The 19,747-nt window shown below is 38.1% G+C and overlaps 1 protein-coding gene across 1 annotated transcript in view; it reads left to right on the forward strand.

The window, feature by feature from the left end:
* LOC148755737 (nuclear pore complex protein Nup153-like) overlaps positions 1-19,747 on the forward strand; it is a 44,035-nt gene that overhangs the window by 12,095 nt on the left and 12,193 nt on the right. Inside the window, exons 3-4 of the mRNA XM_088791360.1 lie at positions 7,921-8,039; positions 8,122-8,250. Of these exons, the coding sequence (XP_088647486.1) occupies positions 7,921-8,039; positions 8,122-8,250 (248 nt within the window). The remainder of the gene's footprint in view (positions 1-7,920; positions 8,040-8,121; positions 8,251-19,747) is intronic.

The raw sequence follows: 19,747 nt of genomic DNA on the forward strand, positions 1-19,747 counted from the left end.
ACTGTGTTAAGTATAGCACCTTGGCTAGCTTGGTTTCAGTTTCTGTTGATTAATTTTTTCCCATTGCGGATCACAGTTTTCTTTTTTTAGGTATATCAAGGGATTGTTTTTACAAAATATTGTCAATTTGGATGGATATGTAGAGTTTCTAGATTCTGTTATCTCCCTCTGACAAGAATTGATTCTCATTTTAGCAGGCAGTTGTTACTGAATGATCATTTTTAGCTTTATAGACTTAGTTTCACACTTTGGTAGTTGTATCTACGGAAATTCCAGGGTGTTTCTTAAGTCCCGTAAAGTGGTGGGACTTAGCTTCCAAGCCCTGTCCCCTCTGTGCGTTTTGGGGATGAGTCTGCAGTAAATAGACTCTGGATACTCCCGTGGGGCCACCTGGAGGCCCCTTCTGGCACAATTTTCTAGTCCAATGCCCTTAATTCTGATTTTTGCCTGTTGTGCTTTGCTTAGACTCCAGCTCTGCAACAGGTGTGAAATGCCCTAGACAGAGAGCTAGGGCTCACTGTGTCAGGTTTTTGTGTGCTGTGTTTTATTGCCTGAAAGCTGTCCTTCACATAGTTTGTCCAGTTTTATAATTATTTACATTAGACAAGCTAATCTGGGGCCCAGTTGTTTTACCCTAACTGGAAGAGTCTTTTGGAAAGTTGTCAAATGATTCTAAAGTTCTTGAAAATACAACTGAAGGTGAATAGAAAAATTCTGAAAAAGAATAAGGGGGATGTGGGGTAGGTTGGAGGCTCTTTTAGAGTTATTCAATGTGTCCTAAAGCTACAGTATTTAAACCATTATGGAACTGGTACAGAAATATACAGATATATAAAGTGGGAAGGGGGGGAAGCCTCTTGGAATTTAGCATAGAAGGACCCCGACATAACTAACATTCATTCAACTTATGATTTTTTGACCTTGCTATAGTGTGTAAGTGATACACAGTACATAGAAATTGTAGTTTAAATTTTGAATTTTGATCTTTCCCCAAGCTAGTGACCTGTGGTAAGATACTCTTGGGATGCTGGGCCATGGCCATGAGCCACATCTCCCAGTCAGGTATGAGATCACACAACAGCTGATACTCTGCAGTGTACTGTATCGCCAACGTTTTTGGATATTGTGTTCTCAGTAGGTGTAAAATAGGCTGGGTAAAGGTACAATGTTTGGTAGGTCAGGTGTATTAAATGCATTTTCGACCTAATGGTGTTTTCTGTGGGTAAACCCATCCATTGTATGTCCAGTAGCATCTCTATGTAAAGGGAGTAAAATTTTTCATTTTTTAGAGTCTTTGAATACTATCAAGTCTCTGTAAACAAGGTAGAAGTTATTTTCTGATTACAAAAGACACCATCAAAAGAAATGAAGGGATACAACTGATAGTGAAAGTTTCGATACTTTAGATCATCTCACACTGATTTACTGAAAAAGAAATTAGATCTCAGTAATCTTAAGAGAGATTACATCAATAAACAACTAACAGGAGAAGAAATATGAATGACCAATGAATTTAGGCAAGGATACTCAATATCCCTGTCGTTAAAGTAAGTGCAAATCATATAGTGATGCCATTTGTCATATTATATTAACAGAAATCAGAAAGGGTTCATACGCAGTGAGAACATGGGGGCAGTGTACATTGTCATTTGCTCTTTGTGGGCGTATAATGACAGGAAATCTTTGGATCACAGTATCTCTCATAGGCAAAAATGAGCATGTGCTCTGATCCAGTGTGTCAGAGCAATTCCACATAGTATTGTTTTCTCACTGATTCCCGGGATACCTCTGACTACTTAGGCTGTTTTATGGGCCCAAATTTAGACTACCGAATCAGACCTTTCCTTTATGATTTTTATTAAAAATATGGCTAACATACATTGTTATATTAGTTTCAGGGATACACCATAGTTTTTCAACATTTATATACCTAAAAATTGATCACCATGGTAAGTCCAGGAACCATCTGACACCATACCACGCTATCACAATATTATTGACCATATTACTTATGTTGTACATTACATCCCCATGACTTATTTGTTTTATACCTGGAGATTTGAAATTCTTATTTCCCCCAAATTTTCTCCTCTTTTAAATTTTTGAATTACAATTGACATTCGATATTAGTTTATATTAATTTCAGATGTACAGCATAGTGGTTTGACATTTATATAATTTAGGAAGTGATCCCCCTGACTAGTCTAATATCCACCTGGCACTGTACATATTTATTACCATATTATTGACTTTATTCCTTATGCTTTACTTTATATCCCCATGAGTATGTTGTAAACACCAATTTGTACTTATTAATCCCTTCACCTTTTTCACCCTGCCCCGAAACCCCCTCCCATAGGTGACCCCAATAAATTTAGTTCCTCTCTGACACCATGCGTAGTTATTACAATATTATTGACTATATTCCTTGTGTTATACCCTACCTCCCCATAATTATTTTTTAACAACCAATTTGTACTTCTCAATTTCATCCCCATTTTCTACCTACACCCCAACCACCCTCCCACATGGCAACCATCAAAATGTTTTCTGTATGTATGAGTTTGTTTCTGTTTTTTTTTCCTTTATTTTTTTCTTTAGGTTGCATATATAAGCAAAAACACATTACACCGGTCTTTCTCTATCTGACATTCCATTCAGCAAAATACCTTCTAGGTCCACCCATTCTGCCAAAGATGGCAAGAATCCATTCCCTTCCCTGGCTGAGCAATAGTCCATTGTATACATGTACCACCTCCTCTTCATCCATTCTTCCATCAAGGAGCACCCAGGCTGCCTCCACATCGTGGCCATTGTAAACAATGCTGCAGTAAACATGTGGATGTACATGTCCCATAAAAGTAACGTTTTGGGTTTCTTTAGATAAATACTCAGAATTGGGATTGCTGGGTCCTTCTTTATCTTTTGTTATACACTTTGTTTTAAGGTTTATTTTGTTTAGTATAGTGTTGCTACCCCAGCTTATTTCATTTTTATTTCTTTTTTGTTTCTTTGTTTCCATTGTCATGAAATGAGTTTTTCCATCCCTTCACCTTATGTCTGTGTTTCTTTCAATCTGAAGTGAGTCTCTTGTAGGCAGCATATGTAAGAGTTTTGTTTTCTTATGTATTCAGCCCTCCTGTGTCTTTTGACTGGAGCATTTACTCTGTTTACATTGAAAGTAATTGTTTTTTCTGTTTTGTTTTGTTTCATTTTTTTAGAGGAACAAAGACTTTTATTGAAGCAAAAGTACAGCTCCCTTATTGGAAGGGGTACCCGAAACTGGGATGCCCCTGAAAGTAATTGTTGATAGATATGTAGCTATTGCCATTTTGTTATTCATAATTTGTTGTTGTTATTCATAATTTTGACTTTTTTTTTCTTCTGTCTTAAAGAAGTCCCTTAAAATTCCTTATAGTACCAGTTTGGTGATGATGAATTCCTTTAGCTTTTTCTTGTCTGGGAATCTCTTTATCTCTCCTTAGATTTTAAATGACATCCTTGCTGGGTAAAGTAGCCTTCGTTGTAGGTTTTTCTTTTCATCACATTGATGCTTTGTGCCAGTCCTCTCTGACCTGCAACATTTCAGTTGAGAAATCAGCTGACAGGATTATGGGGGCTCCCTTGCAGGTGATGAATTGCCTTTCTGTTGCTGCTTTTAGAATTCTCTGTTTGTCTTTAAACTTTGCCATTATAATTATATTGTGTCTTGGTGTGGTCCTGTTTGGGTTCATCTTGTTTGGGTCTCTCTGTATTTCCTGGACGTGTATATCTTTTTCCTTCACTAGGTTAGGGAGTTTTTCAGTCATTAGATCTTCAAGTAGGTTCTCAATCCCTTTCTTTGTCACTTCTACTTCTGGTACCCCTATGATGCAAATGTTGTTATGCTTCATGTTCTCCCAGAGGTCTCTTAAACTATCCACATTTTTTGGACTCCATTTTCTTTTTACTGTTCTGACTGGGTGTTTTCTGCTACCTTGTCTTCCAAATCAATGATTCAATCTTCTGTTACATCTCATCTGCTGGTGAGTCCCTCTTGTGTAGTCTTCATTTCAGGTATTGTATTCTTCACTTCTGACTGGTTATTTTTTATGGTTTTTATGTCCTTTTTTATGCCTGCTATCTGTCTGTTGAAGTTCTCACTATGTTCCTTGAGCATCGTTATAACCATTGTTTTGAACTCTCTATCTGGTAGGTTCTTGTATCCACTCCATTTAGTTCTCTTTCTGGAGTTTTCTCCAGTTCTTTCATTTGGAACTTCTTTCTTCGTTTCCTCATTGTGGCTGCCTTTCTTTTTTTCTATTAGGTAGATCTGCTATGTCACCCTGTCTTGGTCAGGTGGCCTTATTTAGTAGGTGCTCTGTAGGGCCTTGGAACAGTCTCCCTGGTCACCTGCTCCAGGTGCTCCAGGAGTGTCCCTTGTGTGAGTTGTGTGTGACCTTTTGTTATAGTTGATCCTTGGTTGCTCTTGGCATGTTAGTGGGTGCAATTTTCCCCCTGGCGATTTGTTGTGGGGTTTGGTCAAGTACACAGCTTATGTGCTGTTGTTCAGGGGGCTTACCTCCCTGAGTGGGAATCCCACTGAGGGATTCAGCCCTGTGGGCTCTGGTGCCCTTTGAGACTGCTTTTTTGTGTGCTGCTTATGGGACTAACTGGGTATTGCGCTGCTGTGTTCTGAAGCCAACCTCCATGTATGTTGGTCTGGGGGCTCTTAGGAAGGGCTCTGGTGCAGGCTGATTACACCCAGTGCCTGTGATCAGCCAGGGACTACCTTATAGGAGCTACAAAGTGACCTGTGGATGTTTGCTTTCTGTGCTAAATTTGGAGGCATGTGTGAGAGGCCACACTGTGATCTGAGGATAGCTGCCACAAGTACTGAGCCTGGCGTAGCTCTTTTCAAAAGCCAGGATGCTGTGAGGCCTGCTGCTACCTGCCAACTTTCTTAAGGTTCAGAAAATGATGAAGCCTTGTGTGGTACACAAGTTGGGTGATGCAGGATCTCAGGGAGTCACTAGAGTGGGCGGAGTTGTTGTCACCAGGTTAATGTAGATTCTGACTTGGTGCCAGGGCTGAGCCTAGAGCTACTCAGCAAAAGTCTTAGAGCACACCGAGGCCAGTTGTAGACCGCCTGGTGTACTCAGACTCTGATAGCTTTTCAAGAAAGAGTGCAGTGTTAACAGGGCTCTCTGAGGAAGTGCCTCTGGTGTGGGGGGATTTGGTGGGTAGGGTCCCAGTAGAGCCCACCAGACCAATTCAGATTCAAATTTCACCCTCTTGGGGGAGTGCTAAAGAAAGAAAAGATGGTGTCTGACAGCTGGCTGCATGGGAAGAAGATTCTACACAGGGAAAATGTTGATTGTCCTCTCTCACCCTTGCCCTGAAGCACAAACCTCAGTCTGCCTCCCATATGACTTTGATGCCCCCTGAGTCACTGTCCCTTCACTGGATCCCAGCTCGAGAGCCTTGAAGTGAGAGAATCTGTGCATGCGCCACTTAAGAGAATGACTGGGTTTCTCATAGCCTTTTTCGTACCAGGATAGTCAGAATGCCCACTTTTTTTCCCAGCTGGGTGTTGTGGGGGATCCTCTTCCCGCTTGATAGCCTGGTGTGGATCTGGGATACCTCATTCCTTTGGGGGAACCTCCTCGACCAAGAAATCTCTCCTGATTCTCAACTGTCACCGGCGGTTTGGTGCCAGTCTGTTCGGTCTTTCCACCCTTCCTACCAGTCTTAATGTGGCTTTTTCTTTATATCATTGGTTATAAAACTTGTGTTCAGCTATATCTCAGAAGGTTCCCCAAGTTGATTATTTTATAATTTAGTTGTAATTTTAATATTTTCACAGAAGGATGCAGACACAGGGTTTATCCACTCTCCTGTCTTGGATTTCCTTCAAATCAGAATTTTTAAAATCTTTTTTTAGGAATATTTGTTTCATAATTTCTCCTCATGTTACTCTTTCAAACTTAAAGAATCGTGGATTTGTTGATAAGTATGCTCTCATAAGTATATAGGTGTAACCATAAAAGTTGGATGGAGTATTGGGAAAATAATGAAATATGTAGAGTAAGTCAGTATGATAAAATACAATGTGCTATTTAAAGGGAATGAATGCTCTGTATGTAAAGACAAAATTATATTGGTAAATGGAAAAACACATTACAGAACAGGATGTAAAAGCATGATTATTGGATTGGGGAATACATATATTTTTGTATGCATATATAGTATACTTCCCTCTTATCAGCATTTTTCCCTTCTGCAGCTTCAGTTACCCACAGTCAGTTGTGGTGTGAAAATATTAAGTGGAAAATTCCAGAAAGAAAAAATCGTTAAGTTTTCAATTACTCACTGTTCTGCATAGCATGATGAAATATCGTGCAGTGCTGCTCTGTCCTGACGGGAGCTGAATCATCCCTTTGTCCAATGTCTGCACGCTGTAGATCCTCCCTGCCCTTTAGTCACTAAGTGTCAGGTTGGTTATCAGATCGACTGTCTTGGTATTCCAATGGTAGTGCTCACATAACACTTACTTTACGTATAATGGTTCCAAAACACAAGAGCAGAGATGCTGGCAATTTGGATATGCCAGAGAGCTGGAAAGTGTTTGTTCTGTTTTTTTAAGTGAGAAGGTAAAAGTTCTCAACTTGTTAGGGAAAGAAAAGATCGTACAAAGATCTACAATAAGAGGGAATTTCTACCCATGAAATTGTGAAGAAAGAAAAATAAATTTGTGCTATTGCACCTCAGACTGCAAAAGTTACAGCCACAGTACATGATAAGTGCTCAGTTAAGATGGAAAATCATTCAGTTTGTGGGTGGAAGACATGGACAGAAACCGTGTTCCAAGTGCCAGCAGCGTGTTGTGCCAGAAAGTCCTGAGCCTATAGGAAGAGTTCAGCGAGGGGTCCCCATTCACATAGCTTTTATGACAGTATATTGTTATAATTGTTCTATTTTGTTAGCTATTGTTTATCTGTTCCTGTGCCTAATATAATAAATGTTATCATAGCTATGTCTGTATAAGTAAAAACATAGTATATAGCATTTGATACTATCTGCAGGTGCAGGGATCCACTAGGGGGTCGTGGAATATATGTCTCACAGAAAAAGGGGAACTAATGTAAATTCTTTGGGAGGATATAAAATTTAATCGTGGTTGTTTCTAAAGGGTTAGACTTTGTTTTATGAATTAGATAGCTTTAATTTTATCTTTGATTAATGAGTTTTATCCTGAGACCAATTCAAAGAAAATCAGGAACACTGAACTTTTACAAGTTGGTATGTGATCACGGAAATATATTTTGACACTAGGTTAGGTAAATTAATTGCAGTTAGTTGAAATCTTTTTTGGCTCAATTGGGCTTATAGGAGGCCTCAGTGACTGGAATTGAGGCTATATGCACTGTGTAGTATGTTTTCTTAAAGTACAAACTGCATTTTGTCATGATGGGTTATTGCTTTTCCTAAGTTATATATTCATAATAATAGTGTTTTATTTGTTAGTTTAAAGATACCACAACAACTAATACTTCAAATTGTCCACATGTAGTAACGAGGCCTTCTCTTCATCGGAGCCATCTGAATTTCTCCATGTCAGACTCTCCTGCATTACACTCTGATCCCTTAACTTCCTCGTTTCCAACGGGCAGTTCTCGAGTTTCCCTTGTGAAGGAAATGAAAGATTCTGCCCCTCAGCATGACAATGGTAACATCTCAACTACCAGTGGTGTTTCTTCAAGAGCTTCTGCTAAAGGTGTTCTTGGCATTTGGTTGTAAATAATTTTGGTAGTAAAATTAACTTTCATGGGATAATATTTTTCTACACTCACTTGTAATTTTCATTTTCTATTCATGAACATCTAGGGCCTCGTCATTAGTGCTTTTACTATGTGTTACATATTTTTGTTTCTGATACAGCTGCTTCGGAGAACACTTCAGTGCCACATCTGTGGTCCATGGAGACGAAAAGTAATTCATTCTCTAGGCATACTGCCACCAGTTCCAAAAACCCAGCATTCTTTAGAAGACTCTCCCAGGTGAGTACTAATTGGAGTTGATTGAATCACATTAGTTTTGAGTGTTTATTGCTTATAATTTATCAACTGTGTTTCTGTACAGTTAAGTGGGAGATCTTCGATCCTTCAAACAAGCCAGCTTGGAATTTCTTGTTTTCATCCTGTGAAAACAAGATATGGTGGGGCGACCGCTTTCCTCAGAGAGCCTAAAGTACGAAACACACCATATCAGGTTGGTTTGAAAAGGATCGGTAACCTTTTCTTAAAAACAATAGTTGATAAGTAAGTAATGCCACTCAAATCGAATTTTGTTTAGGTATTTTCTGGAAAATGAAAGAAGTGGGTATTACAAACATTCTTTTCAGTTAGGGACGCTATGAATATGATTTTAGATCTAGTGAATATTTTATACATTAGAGTTGTGTGTGTGTGTATGTTCAGGACACGTGATTATTAATCTCTTTCTAAAAATGTTTTGTTGTTTATTTTGCCTTTTTATTAACTTTTTATTTTATTTTATTTTTATTTTATTTTTATTTATTTATTTTTTAAATTAAATTTATTGGGGTGACAATTGTTAGTAAAATTACATAGATTTCAGGTGTACAATTCTGTATTACATCATCTATAAATCCCATTGTGTGTTCATCACCCAGAGTCAGTTCTTCCATCACCATATATTCGATCCCCCTTACCCTCACCTCCCCCCCCACCCCCCTTACCCTCTGGCAACCACTAAACTATTGTCCGTGTCTATGAGTTTCTGTTTCTCATTTGTTTGTTTTGTTCTTTTGTTGTTTTTGGTTTATATACCACATATCAGTGAAATCACATGGTTCTCTGCTTTTTCTGTCTGACTTGTTTCGCTCAGCATTACTCTCTCAAGATCCATCCATGTTGTCACAAATGTTCCTATATCATCTTTTCTCACTGCCGAATAGTATTCCATTGTGTATATGTACCACAACTTCTTTATCCATTCATCTATCGAAGGACATTTTGGTTGTTTCCATGTCTTGGCCACCGTAAACAAAGCTGCAATGAACATTGGCGCACACGTGTCTTTATCTCTAAATGTTTTCAGATTTTTTGGGTAGATACCCAGGAGAGGGATTGCTGGGTCATACGGCAATTCTATTCGTAATTCTTTGAGGAACCTCCACACTGCCTTCCATAACGGCTGCACCAGTCTGCATTCCCACCAACAGTGTATGAGGGTTCCTTTTTCTCCACAGCCTCTCCAACATTTGTTACTATTTGTCTTGTTGATGATAGCCATTCTGACTGGGGTGAGGTGATATCTCATTGTGGTTTTGATTTGCATTTCTCTGATGATTAGTGATGTTGAACATTTTTTCATATGTTTATTTGCCATTTGTATGTCCTCTTTGGAGAAATGTCTCTTCAAGTCCTCTGCCCATTTTTCAATTGGGTTGTTTGTTTTTTTGTTGTTGAGTTGCATGAGTTCCTTGTATATTCTGGATACTAGCCCCTTATCGGAGGCACTGTTTGCAAAAATCTTCTCCCATTCAGTTGGTGGCCTCTTTATTTTGTCAATGGTTTCTTTTGCTGTGCAGAAGCTTTTAAGTTTCATATAGTCCCATTCGTTTATTTTAGCTTTTACTTCCATTGCCTTTGGAGTCAAGTTCATAAAATGCTCTTTGAACCCAAGGTCCATAAGTTTAGTACCTATGTTTTCTTCTATGCAGTTTATTGTGTCAGGTCTTATGCTTAAGTCTTTGATCCATTTTGAATTAACTTTGGTACATGGTGACAAATAGCAGTCCAGTTTCATTCTTTTGCACGTGGCTATCCAATTCTCCCAGCACCATTTATTGAAGAGGCTGTCTTTGCTCCATTGTATGTTTTTAGCTTCTTTGTCAAAAATTATCTGTCCATATTTATGTGGTTTTATTTCTGGGTTCTCAATTCTATTCCATTGGTCTATGTGTCTGTTTTTCTGCCAATACCATGCTGTTTTGATTATTGTGGCCCTGTAGTACAGGCCAAAGTCAGGAAGTGTGATACCTCCATTATAGTTCTTTTTTCTTAAGATTGCTTTGGCTATTCGGGGTCTTTTGTGGTTCCAAACAAATCTGATGATTTTTTGTTGTATTTCTTTAAAATATGCCATTGGGATTTTGATGGGGATTGCATTGAATCTGTATATTGCTTTGGGTAATATGGCCATTTTAACTATGTTGATTCTTCCAATCCATGAGCACGGAATGTCTTTCCATTTCTTTGTGTCTTCTTCAATTTCTTTCAAAAATGTCTTATAGTTTTCAGCATATAGGTCTTTCACATCCTTGGTTAAGTTTATTCCTAGGTATTTTATTCTTTTTGCTGCAATTGCAAAAGGAATTGTTTTTTGTATTTCTTTTTCTGATTTTTCATTGTTAGTATATAGGAAGGCAATGGACTTTTGTGCGTTGATTTTGTAGCCAGCAACTTTACTGTATTCGTTGATTGTTTCTAATAGCTTTTTGGTGGAGTCTTTAGGGTTTTCTATATATAGCATCATGTCATCTGCAAAGAGTGATAATTTAACTTCTTCATTCCCAATTTGGATGCCTTTTATTTCTTTCTCTTGCCTGATTGCTCTGGCAAGGACTTCCAACACTATGTTGAAAAGCAGAGGTGATAGGGGACATCCCTGTCGTGTTCCTGAACGTAGAGCAAAGGGCTTCAGGTTTTCTCCATTAATTATGAGATTAGCAGAGGGCTTGTCATATATGGCCTTTATTATGTTAAGGTATTTTCCTTCTATACGTATTTTATTAAGTGTTTTAATCATAAATGGATGTTGTATCTTGTCAAATGCTTTTTCTGCATCAATTGATATAATCATATGATTTTTGTCCTTTATTTTGTTTATGTGATGTATCACATTGATGGATTTTCGTATGTTGAACCATACTTGTGCCCCGGGGATGAACCCCACTTGGTCGTGATGAATAATCTTTTTAATGCATTGTTGTATTCGATTTGCTAGAATTTTGTTTAGGATTTTTGCATCGGTATTCATTAGAGATATTGGTCTGTAGTTTTCTTTTTTTGTGCTGTCCTTACCAGGTTTTGGTATCAGGGTAATGTTGGCCTCATAAAATGAGTTAGGGAGTACTGTCTCTTCTTCAATTTTCTGGAAGAGTTTGTGCAGAATTGGTATTAGATCCTCTTTGAAGGTTTGGTAGAATTCACTAGTGAAGCCATCTGGTCCCGGACTTTTGCTTTTGGGAAGGTTTTGGATGACTGATTCAATTTCGTTACTGGTGATCGGTCTGTTTAGATTTTCCAGTTCTTCATGGTTCAGCCTTGGAAGGCTATATGTTTCTAAGAACTTGTCCATTTCTTCTAGGTTGTTGAATTTGGTGGCATATAGTCCTTCATAGTATTCTTGGATGATCCTTTGTATTTCTGTGGTGTCCGTGATAACTTCCCCTTTTACGTTTCTGATTTTGTTAATCAGTGTCTTCTCTCTTTTTATCTTAGTAAGTCTAGCCAAGGGTTTGTCAATTTTGTTAATCTTTTCAAAGAACCAGCTCTTTGTCACATTAATTTTTTCTATTGTCTTTTTGTTCTCTATTTCATTTATTTCTGCTCTAATTTTTATTATTTCCTTTCTTCTGCTGACGTTGGGTTTTACTTGTTCTTCTTTTTCTAGTTCTTTAAGGTGTAACATGAGGTTATTTATTTGGGAGTTTTCTTGTTTCTTGAGATAGGCCTGTAATGAGATAAATTTCCCTCTTAAAACTGCTTTCGCTGCATCCCCAAAATTTTGGTAGGATGTATTTTCATTGTCATTTGTTTCTATGTATCTTTTGATCTCTCCTCTAATTTCTTCTGTGACCCAGTCCTTCTTTAAAAGTGTGTTGTTTAATCTCCATGTATTTGTGTTTTTTCCCGCTTTCTTTTTACAGTTGATATCCAATTTCAAAGCCTTGTGATCAGAGAATATGCATGGTATGATTTCAATCTTCTTAAATTTGTTGAGACTGATTTTATGTCCCAATATATGGTCTATCCTTGAGAATGTTCCATGTACACCAGAAAAGAATGTATAGTCTGATGTTTTAGGATGAAGTGCTCTATAAATGTCAATTATGTCCATTTCATCTAATGTGTCATTTAGGGCTACTATTTCGTTATTTATTTTCTGTTTGGATGATCTATCCATAGCTGTCAATGATGTATTTAAGTCCCCTAGTATAATTGTGTTTTGGTCAATTTCTCCCTTTAGTTCTGTTAGTAGTTGCTTGGTGTGTTTCGGTGCTCCCTGATTGGGGGCATAAATATTGATGACTGTTATGTCTTCTTGTTGTACAGTCCCCTTCACCATTATGAAATGTCCATCTTTATCTCTTGTTATCTTTTTCACCTTGAAGTCTGTTTCATCTGATATCATTATGGCTACACCTGATTTTCTCTGGGTACCATTTGCTTGGAGTGTCAATTTCCACCCTTTCACTTTGAGTCTATGCTTGTCCTTGTAGCTGAGATGTGTCTCTTGTAGACAGCATATGGTTGGGTTTAGTTTTTTGATCCAATCTGCTACTCTGTGCCTTTTTATTGGTGAGTTCAGTCCATTTACATTTAGGGTGATTATTGATATGTGAGAATTTCCTGCCATTCTATCTTTAGTTTTCTGGTAAGGCTGTGTCTCCATTGTTTCTTTGCCTTTTTGTTGTTATCTATTATTTCTGTGTGGTGGTATTCTATGATGTTTCCCTCTGTTTCTTCTTTTATTTCAGTATATATTTCAGTTCTGGATTTTTTTTGAGTGGTTACCCTTAAGTTTATGTAAAAGTAAGTTTGATGTTTAGAGTATTCCATTTTCTTCAGCACGCTTACATTCTGCATTCCCATAATCCGGTTCAGGCCTTTACTCTCCCCCTTTTTGAGTTTTGGTTGCCACAAATTGTCCCTGTTGATGGTGGTCGAATAGCCTCCTTTAGTATTTCTTGTAGTGCAGGTCGTGTATTAGAAAATTCCCTCAGCTTCTGTATGACTGGAAAGGTCTTTATTCCTCCTTCATATCTAAAGGATATCTTTGCTGGATATATTATTCTTGGCTCATGATTTCTCTCTTTCAATAGTTTGAATATTTGGTTCCACTCCCTCCTGGCTTGTAGAGTTTCTGCTGAAAAATCTGATGATAATCTAATGGGCTTTCCTTTGTAAGTTACCGTCTTCTTTTCCCTGGCTGCCTTGAGGATTCTTTTTTGTCGTTGATTTTAGACAGCTTCAGTACAATGTGCCTTGGAGAAGGCCTGTTGGGATTGAGGTAACTAGGTGTTCTATTTGCTTCTTGGATTCGAGGGTCCAGTTCTGTCCACAAATTTGGGAAGTTCTCATCGACGATTTGTTTGAATATATTCTCTGTTCCCTTCTCTCTTTCTTCTCCTTCTGGTATGCCCATTATTCTTATATTGCTCTTTCTGATGGAGTCAGAAAGTTCTTGTAGAGTTCTTTCATTTCTTTTAAGTCTCAAGTCTCTTTCTTCTTCTATCTGTGTCATTTCCAGGTTTCTATCTTCGATGTCACTGATTCTTTCCTCCATCTGATCAACTCTACTACCTAAGCTGGTTATTTCATTCTTAATTTCTTCTATTGAGTTCTTAATCTCCAGAAATTCTATTTGGTTCTTTTTTAAGATTTCAATCTCTTTCGTAAAATGCTCATGCTGTTCTTTGATTGAGTTTCTGAGTTCATTTAACTGCCTATCTGTGTTTTCTTGTATCTCGTTGAGTTTTTTCAGAACTGCAATCTTGAATTCTCTGTCATTTAAGTCACATATTTCTGTATCTTTAAGTCCCTTCTCTGGAGATTTTTCACTTTCTTTCTGAGCTATCTTGTTGCCTTGGTTATTCATGGCGATTACTGGTTTACTATTTCTCTTCCTAGACATCTACAGGAGTGACTTCTGCAACAGGTTGATAGAAAGCGGTCTTTCTTTTGTTTGCCAGTACTTGTTGGTAGAATGTTTTATTATTTCTCCAACTGCAACTTATTTTTCTTCTCCCACACGGTAGTGCTATGTTTTCTCTGCACTATTCCAACTTCTCACACAATGGGGGGATTCCCTGGGAGACGGGCTTCTCCTCTATTTATAGTTCGTCTAGGTCACAGGGCGCAGTGTCCCGGTGGGTATGCGGAGAGCTTTTGATGTTCCAAAGCTCTTCCAGCTCCTGATTCAGAGCCCGTATGTTTCAGCAGTTCTGTTTACTCCTGCAGGGATCCGCCCAGATAGGTGGGGTCTGGGGCGGGGTGAGTTGTGAGAGGTGACCCAGAGCAATGGCGGTGACCACCACCACAGCCGATCCTGCTTCCACAGCTCTCTCCCCTTTGCCGGAACTAGTTGGGCTGTGCATTTGTGTCTGCAGTACACAGTTCTCAAAATAGCAAATTTTCTGTTGTTTTGATCTGACACTGCTACTGTTTCGCTTCTAGCACCGGGCAGGTGGGGGCGGGGCGAGCTCTGGGAGGGGAGGGAGGGGGCGGCTAGTCTCAGTGCCTAAGGCTCCGTTCTCTGCTTGGCAGTGCGGCTTAAACTACCGTTTTCAGCCTTTTACCCTCAGTCTTTTCTCCGAGGTCTCTGCCGTGAGCGTTGGGTTCAGCCGTGTTATATGCTGTCCCCTCAGCCCCGTGGGCCACAAACGGAGCCCTAGCAGTCCGAGTTCTTCCCTCTCCCGCAGCTGCGGTAGTTCCGGGAAGCAGCAAGCTCGGTGCACTGAGCGAGGTCTGCGTCCTGCGCCCGCGCGGCTCCGTCTCCGCTCACTTCTCCCTTTCCTCCTCCCTCCACTTGCGCGAATCTCCCATCTGTAGGTGATTTCAGTCGGTAGTGGGCCTCTTCGTCTTGCCTGTCTGCTGTGCAGGGAGTCCTTTGTGGAGTTTTTGTTGTTCGATTCTTTGTAAATTCCAGGGGAGCTTTACAGAGGCTCACCTCACTCCGCCATTTTTCCGGAAGTCCAGTCTATTTTTTTTACATACAGAAAAATTCACTTTTTTTGTGTACAGTTGTAAGAGATTTGTAAAACTATAACCTCATGAAACCACCACTATAATTATGATACAAAATTGTTCTATTACTGTTAATATTCTCGGGTACACTTTGTAGTCAAACCCTCTTCCCTTGCCCTCTAAAAAAGAAATTGAGGTACAAATTACATGCAGTAAAATCTACCCTTATTAAAGTATTTCAATTTTAGCAAAACACATGCAGTTGTGTAACCACTTTGCAATCACAATAAACAAACGTTTTCATCATCCAAAAATTTTAACTTGTGCATCTCTGTCTGCAGATAGTCTACCTACTTTCACCCTGTGGTAAGCATTGATGTGTTTTATTTCAGTGTAGTTTTCGATTTTCCAGAATGTCATATAAATTTAATAATACAATATGTAGTCTTTTTAATCTGACTTACTCCACACAGCATAATGCATATATTAATAGTTAGTTCCTTTTCATAGCTGAGCTATTATACTGTTTTTCTGTCCATTCACCAGTGAAGGGATACTCGGGCTGTTTCTAATTTTTGGCAATTGTGAATAAATCTGCTATTGACATTTGGTGTGAACTTTCATGATCATTTTATTTTGATAAATACCTAGAAGCTGAACAATAATGAATGCCAACTATAATTATATATGTCATATATATATATATATATATATATATATATATATATATATATATAGTGCAGTGATCAGGCATCTACATCATGCCCGAGGTGGTCTCCCAAAAGGGACAAGTGTCCATCGGATACCCTACAAAATCTTTACAATATTATTGATTACATTCCCCAAATTAATTTTCAAAACTCCGTGGCAATCTTGTGGTTACCCACTGTTTTCTAATGCCCTCAGCTTCCCCCTTATCCCCAACCCCTGCCCATCTAGCAACCCTCAGTTTTTCTTCTATGTCTCCAAAACTGTTTCTGATTAGTTCATTCTCCTTATTCTTTTCATTAGATTCCACATATACGTGAGATCATATGGTATTTGTCTTTCTCTGTCTGACTTAGTTCACTTAGCATAATGTTCTCTAGGTCCGTCCATGTTGTTGCAAATGGTAAGATTTCTTTCTTCTTTATGGCTGCGTAATACTCCATTGTATAAATGTAACACAGTTTCTTAATCTAGTCATCTACCGATGGGCGTTTCAGTTGTTTCCATGTCTTGGCTATTGTGTATAGTGCCTCAATAAACATAGGAGTGCATAAAGATTTTTGAATTGGAGTTTTGGATTTCTCCGGATAGATACCTAGGAGTGGGATTGCTGGATCATAAGGTAGTTCCATTTTCAGATTTTTGAGATACCTCCATACTGTTTTCCATAGTGGCTGCACCAATCTGCAATCCCACCAACAGTGCACAAGCGTTCCCTTTTCTCCACATCCACGCCAGCACTTGTTGTTTGTTGATTTATTGATGATAGCCATGTTGACTGGGGTGAGGTGGTATCTCACTGTGGTTTTTATTTGCATTTCTCTGATGGTTAGTGAGGTTGAGCATTTCTTCATATGTCTGTTTGCCATCTGTATGTCCTTTTTAGAAAAATGTCTCTTCATGTCCTCTGCCCATTTTCTAATTGGGTTGTTTGTTTTTTTTGGAGTTGATTTGAGTGAGTTTTTTATAAATTTGTGATATTAACCCCTTATCAGATATATCATTGGCAAATATCTTTTCCAATTCAGTAGGATCCCTTTTTGTTTTATTGATGGTTTCCTTTGCTGTGAAGAAAACTTTTTAGTTTGATGTAATCCCACATGTTTATTTTTTCTCTTACTTCCCTCGCGTGAAGGGATATATCAGTAAAAATCTTATTCCGAGTTATGTCTGTGAAGATTCTTCCTATATTTTCTTCTAGGAATTTTATGGTTTCAGATCTTACATTTAAGTCTTCAAGCCATTTTGAATTTATTTTTGTATATGGTGTAAGGAGGTGGTCCAGTTTCATTTTTTTGCATGTGTCTGTCCAGGTTTCCCAGCACCATTTATTGAATAGACTGTCTTTGCTCCACCGTACATTCTTGCTTCCATTGTCGTAGATTAAATGGCCATATAGGCATGGATTTATTTCTGGACTCTCTATTCTGTTCCATTGATCGATGTGTCTGTTTTTATGCCAGTGCCATGCTGTTTTGATTACTGTAGCCTTGTAGTATAATTTGATGTCAGGTATCGTTATAGCTCCCACTTTGTTCTTATTTCTCAAGATTGCTGAGGCTATCTGGGGTCTTTTATGGTCCCATATAAATTGTAGGATTATATGTTCTATTTCTGTGAAAAACGTCGTTGGTAGTTTGATAGGAATTGCGTTGAATATGTATATTGCCTTAGGCAGTATGGACATTTTAACTATATCAATTCTTCCTATCCATTAACATGGTATGTGTTTCCATCTCTTTGTATCTTCTTTCATTTCTTTCTTCAGTGTCTTATAATTTTCTGAGTACAGATCTTTTACTTCTTTGGTTAAATTTATTTCCAGGTATTTTATAGTCTTTGGAGCAATTGTAAATGGGATTGTTTTTTTTTTTTTTTTTTTAAATTTCTCCTTCTGATGTTTTATTATTGGTATATACAAATGCAACTGATTTCTGAATATTAATTTTGTATCATGCTACTTTACTAAATTCATCTATCAGCTCTAATAGTTTCTTGGTGGAGTCTTTAGGGTTCTCTCTATATAGTATCATGTCATCTGCATATAATGACAGTTTGACTTCCTCCTTACCGATTTGGATGCCTTTTATTTATTTTTCTTGTCTGAGTGCTGTGGCTAGAACTTCCAGCACTATGTTGACTAGAAGTGGAGAAAGTGGGCAACCTTGCTTTGTTCCTGATCTTAAGTGGAATGGTTTTAGCTTTTCCCCATTGAGTATGATGTTAGCTGTGTGTTATCATATATGGCCTTTATTATGTTGAGATATGATCCCTCTATTCCCACTTTCTTAAGGGATTTTACATAAATGGCTGCTGGATTTTATCAAATGCTTTTTCTGCATCTATTGATATGAACATGTGATTTTTATTTTTCATTTTGTTAATGTGGTGTATAACATTAATTGATTTGCAGATGTTGAACCACCCTTGCATACCAGGGATGAATCCCACTTGATCATGGTGTATAATCTTTTTAATATATTGCTGAATTCTGTTCGCTAATATTTTGTTGAGGATTCTTGCATCTATATTCATTAGAGATATCCGCCTGTAGTTTTCTTTTTTTGTGGTGTCTTTGTTTGATTTTGGGATCAGGGTGATAGTGGCTTCATAAAAAGTGTTTGGGAGCCTTCCCTCCTTCTGGATTTTTTGGAACAGCTTGAGGAGAATAGGTGATAATTCTTTTTTGAACGTTTTGTAAAATTCACCTGTAAAGCCATCTGGTCCAGGGCTTTTGTATGTTGGGAGATTGTTGATTACTGTTTCAATTTCTCTGGTGGTAATCAGTCTATTCAGGTTTTCTGTTTCTTCTTGAGTTAGCCTTGGAAGGTTGTATGGCCCTAGAAAATTGTCCATTTCTTCCAGATTGTCAAATTTGTTGGCATATAGTTGCTCATAGTAATTTCTTAATTTTTTTTTGTATTTCTGCGGTGTCTGTTGTCACTTCTCCTCTTTCATTTCTGATTTTATTAATTTGGGTCCTCTCTCTTTTTTTAAATGAGTCTGGCTAAAGGTCTGTCAGTTTTATTTATCTTCTCTAAGAACCAACTCTTAGATGCATGGATCTTTTGTATTGTTTTTCTGGTTTCTATTTCATTTATTTCCGCTCTGATCTTTATTATCACCTTCCTTATACTTCCTTTGGGCTTATTTTGCTGTTCTTTTTCCAGATCCCTTAAGTGTGAAGATAAACTGTTGATTAGTGATGTTTCTTGTTTCTTTCGGTAGGGCTGCAATGCTATGAATTTCCTTCTTAGGACTGCTTTCGCGGCATCCCATAGATTTTGGGTCGTCGTGTTTTCATTTTCGTTTGTCTCGAGATATCTTTTGATTTCTTCCTTGATATCCTGGTTGACCCATTCATTATTTAGTAGCATGTTATTCAGCCTCCATGAATTGGTGTGTCTTCCAGTTTTATTCTTGTAGTTCATTTCTAATATCATAGTACTGTGGTCAGAGAAGACAATTGGTATGATTTCAATTTTCTTAAGTTTATCAAGACTTGTTTTGTGGCCTAACATATGGTCTGTCTTGGAAAATGTTCCATGTGCTCTTGAGAAGAACGTGTATTCTGCAGCTTTGGGGTAAAATGCTCTGAAAATATCGATTAAATCCAAGTGGTCCAATGTGCCATTTAAGGCTGTTGTTTCCATATTGATATTCTGTCTGGAAGACCTGTCCCTTGTCAGAGGTGTGTTGAAGTCCCCTACAATGATAGTATTACTGTTGATCTCTGTCTTTATGTCAGTCAATATCTGTTTTATATATTTAGGTGCTCCTATGTTGGGTGCATAGATGTTTACTAGGGTATGTCCTCTTGTCGGATCGATCCCTTTATTATTATATAGTGCCCATCTTTGTCTTTTAATATGTTCTTCATTTTAAAGTCTGTTTTGTCAGATATAAGTATTGCAACTCCAGCTTTTTTCTCATTTCCATTTGCATGAAATATCTTACTCCAACCCTTCACTTTCAGCCTGTGTGTGTCTTTTGATCTGAGGTGAGTCTCTTGTATATAGCATATTCAAGGGTCTTGCTTTCTTATCCACTCAGCTACCCTA

The sequence above is a fragment of the Rhinolophus sinicus genome, chromosome 14, assembly GCF_057876585.1.
Source record: "Rhinolophus sinicus isolate RSI-liver-muscle chromosome 14, RSI-T2T, whole genome shotgun sequence".
Lineage (NCBI taxonomy): Eukaryota > Metazoa > Chordata > Mammalia > Chiroptera > Rhinolophidae > Rhinolophus > Rhinolophus sinicus.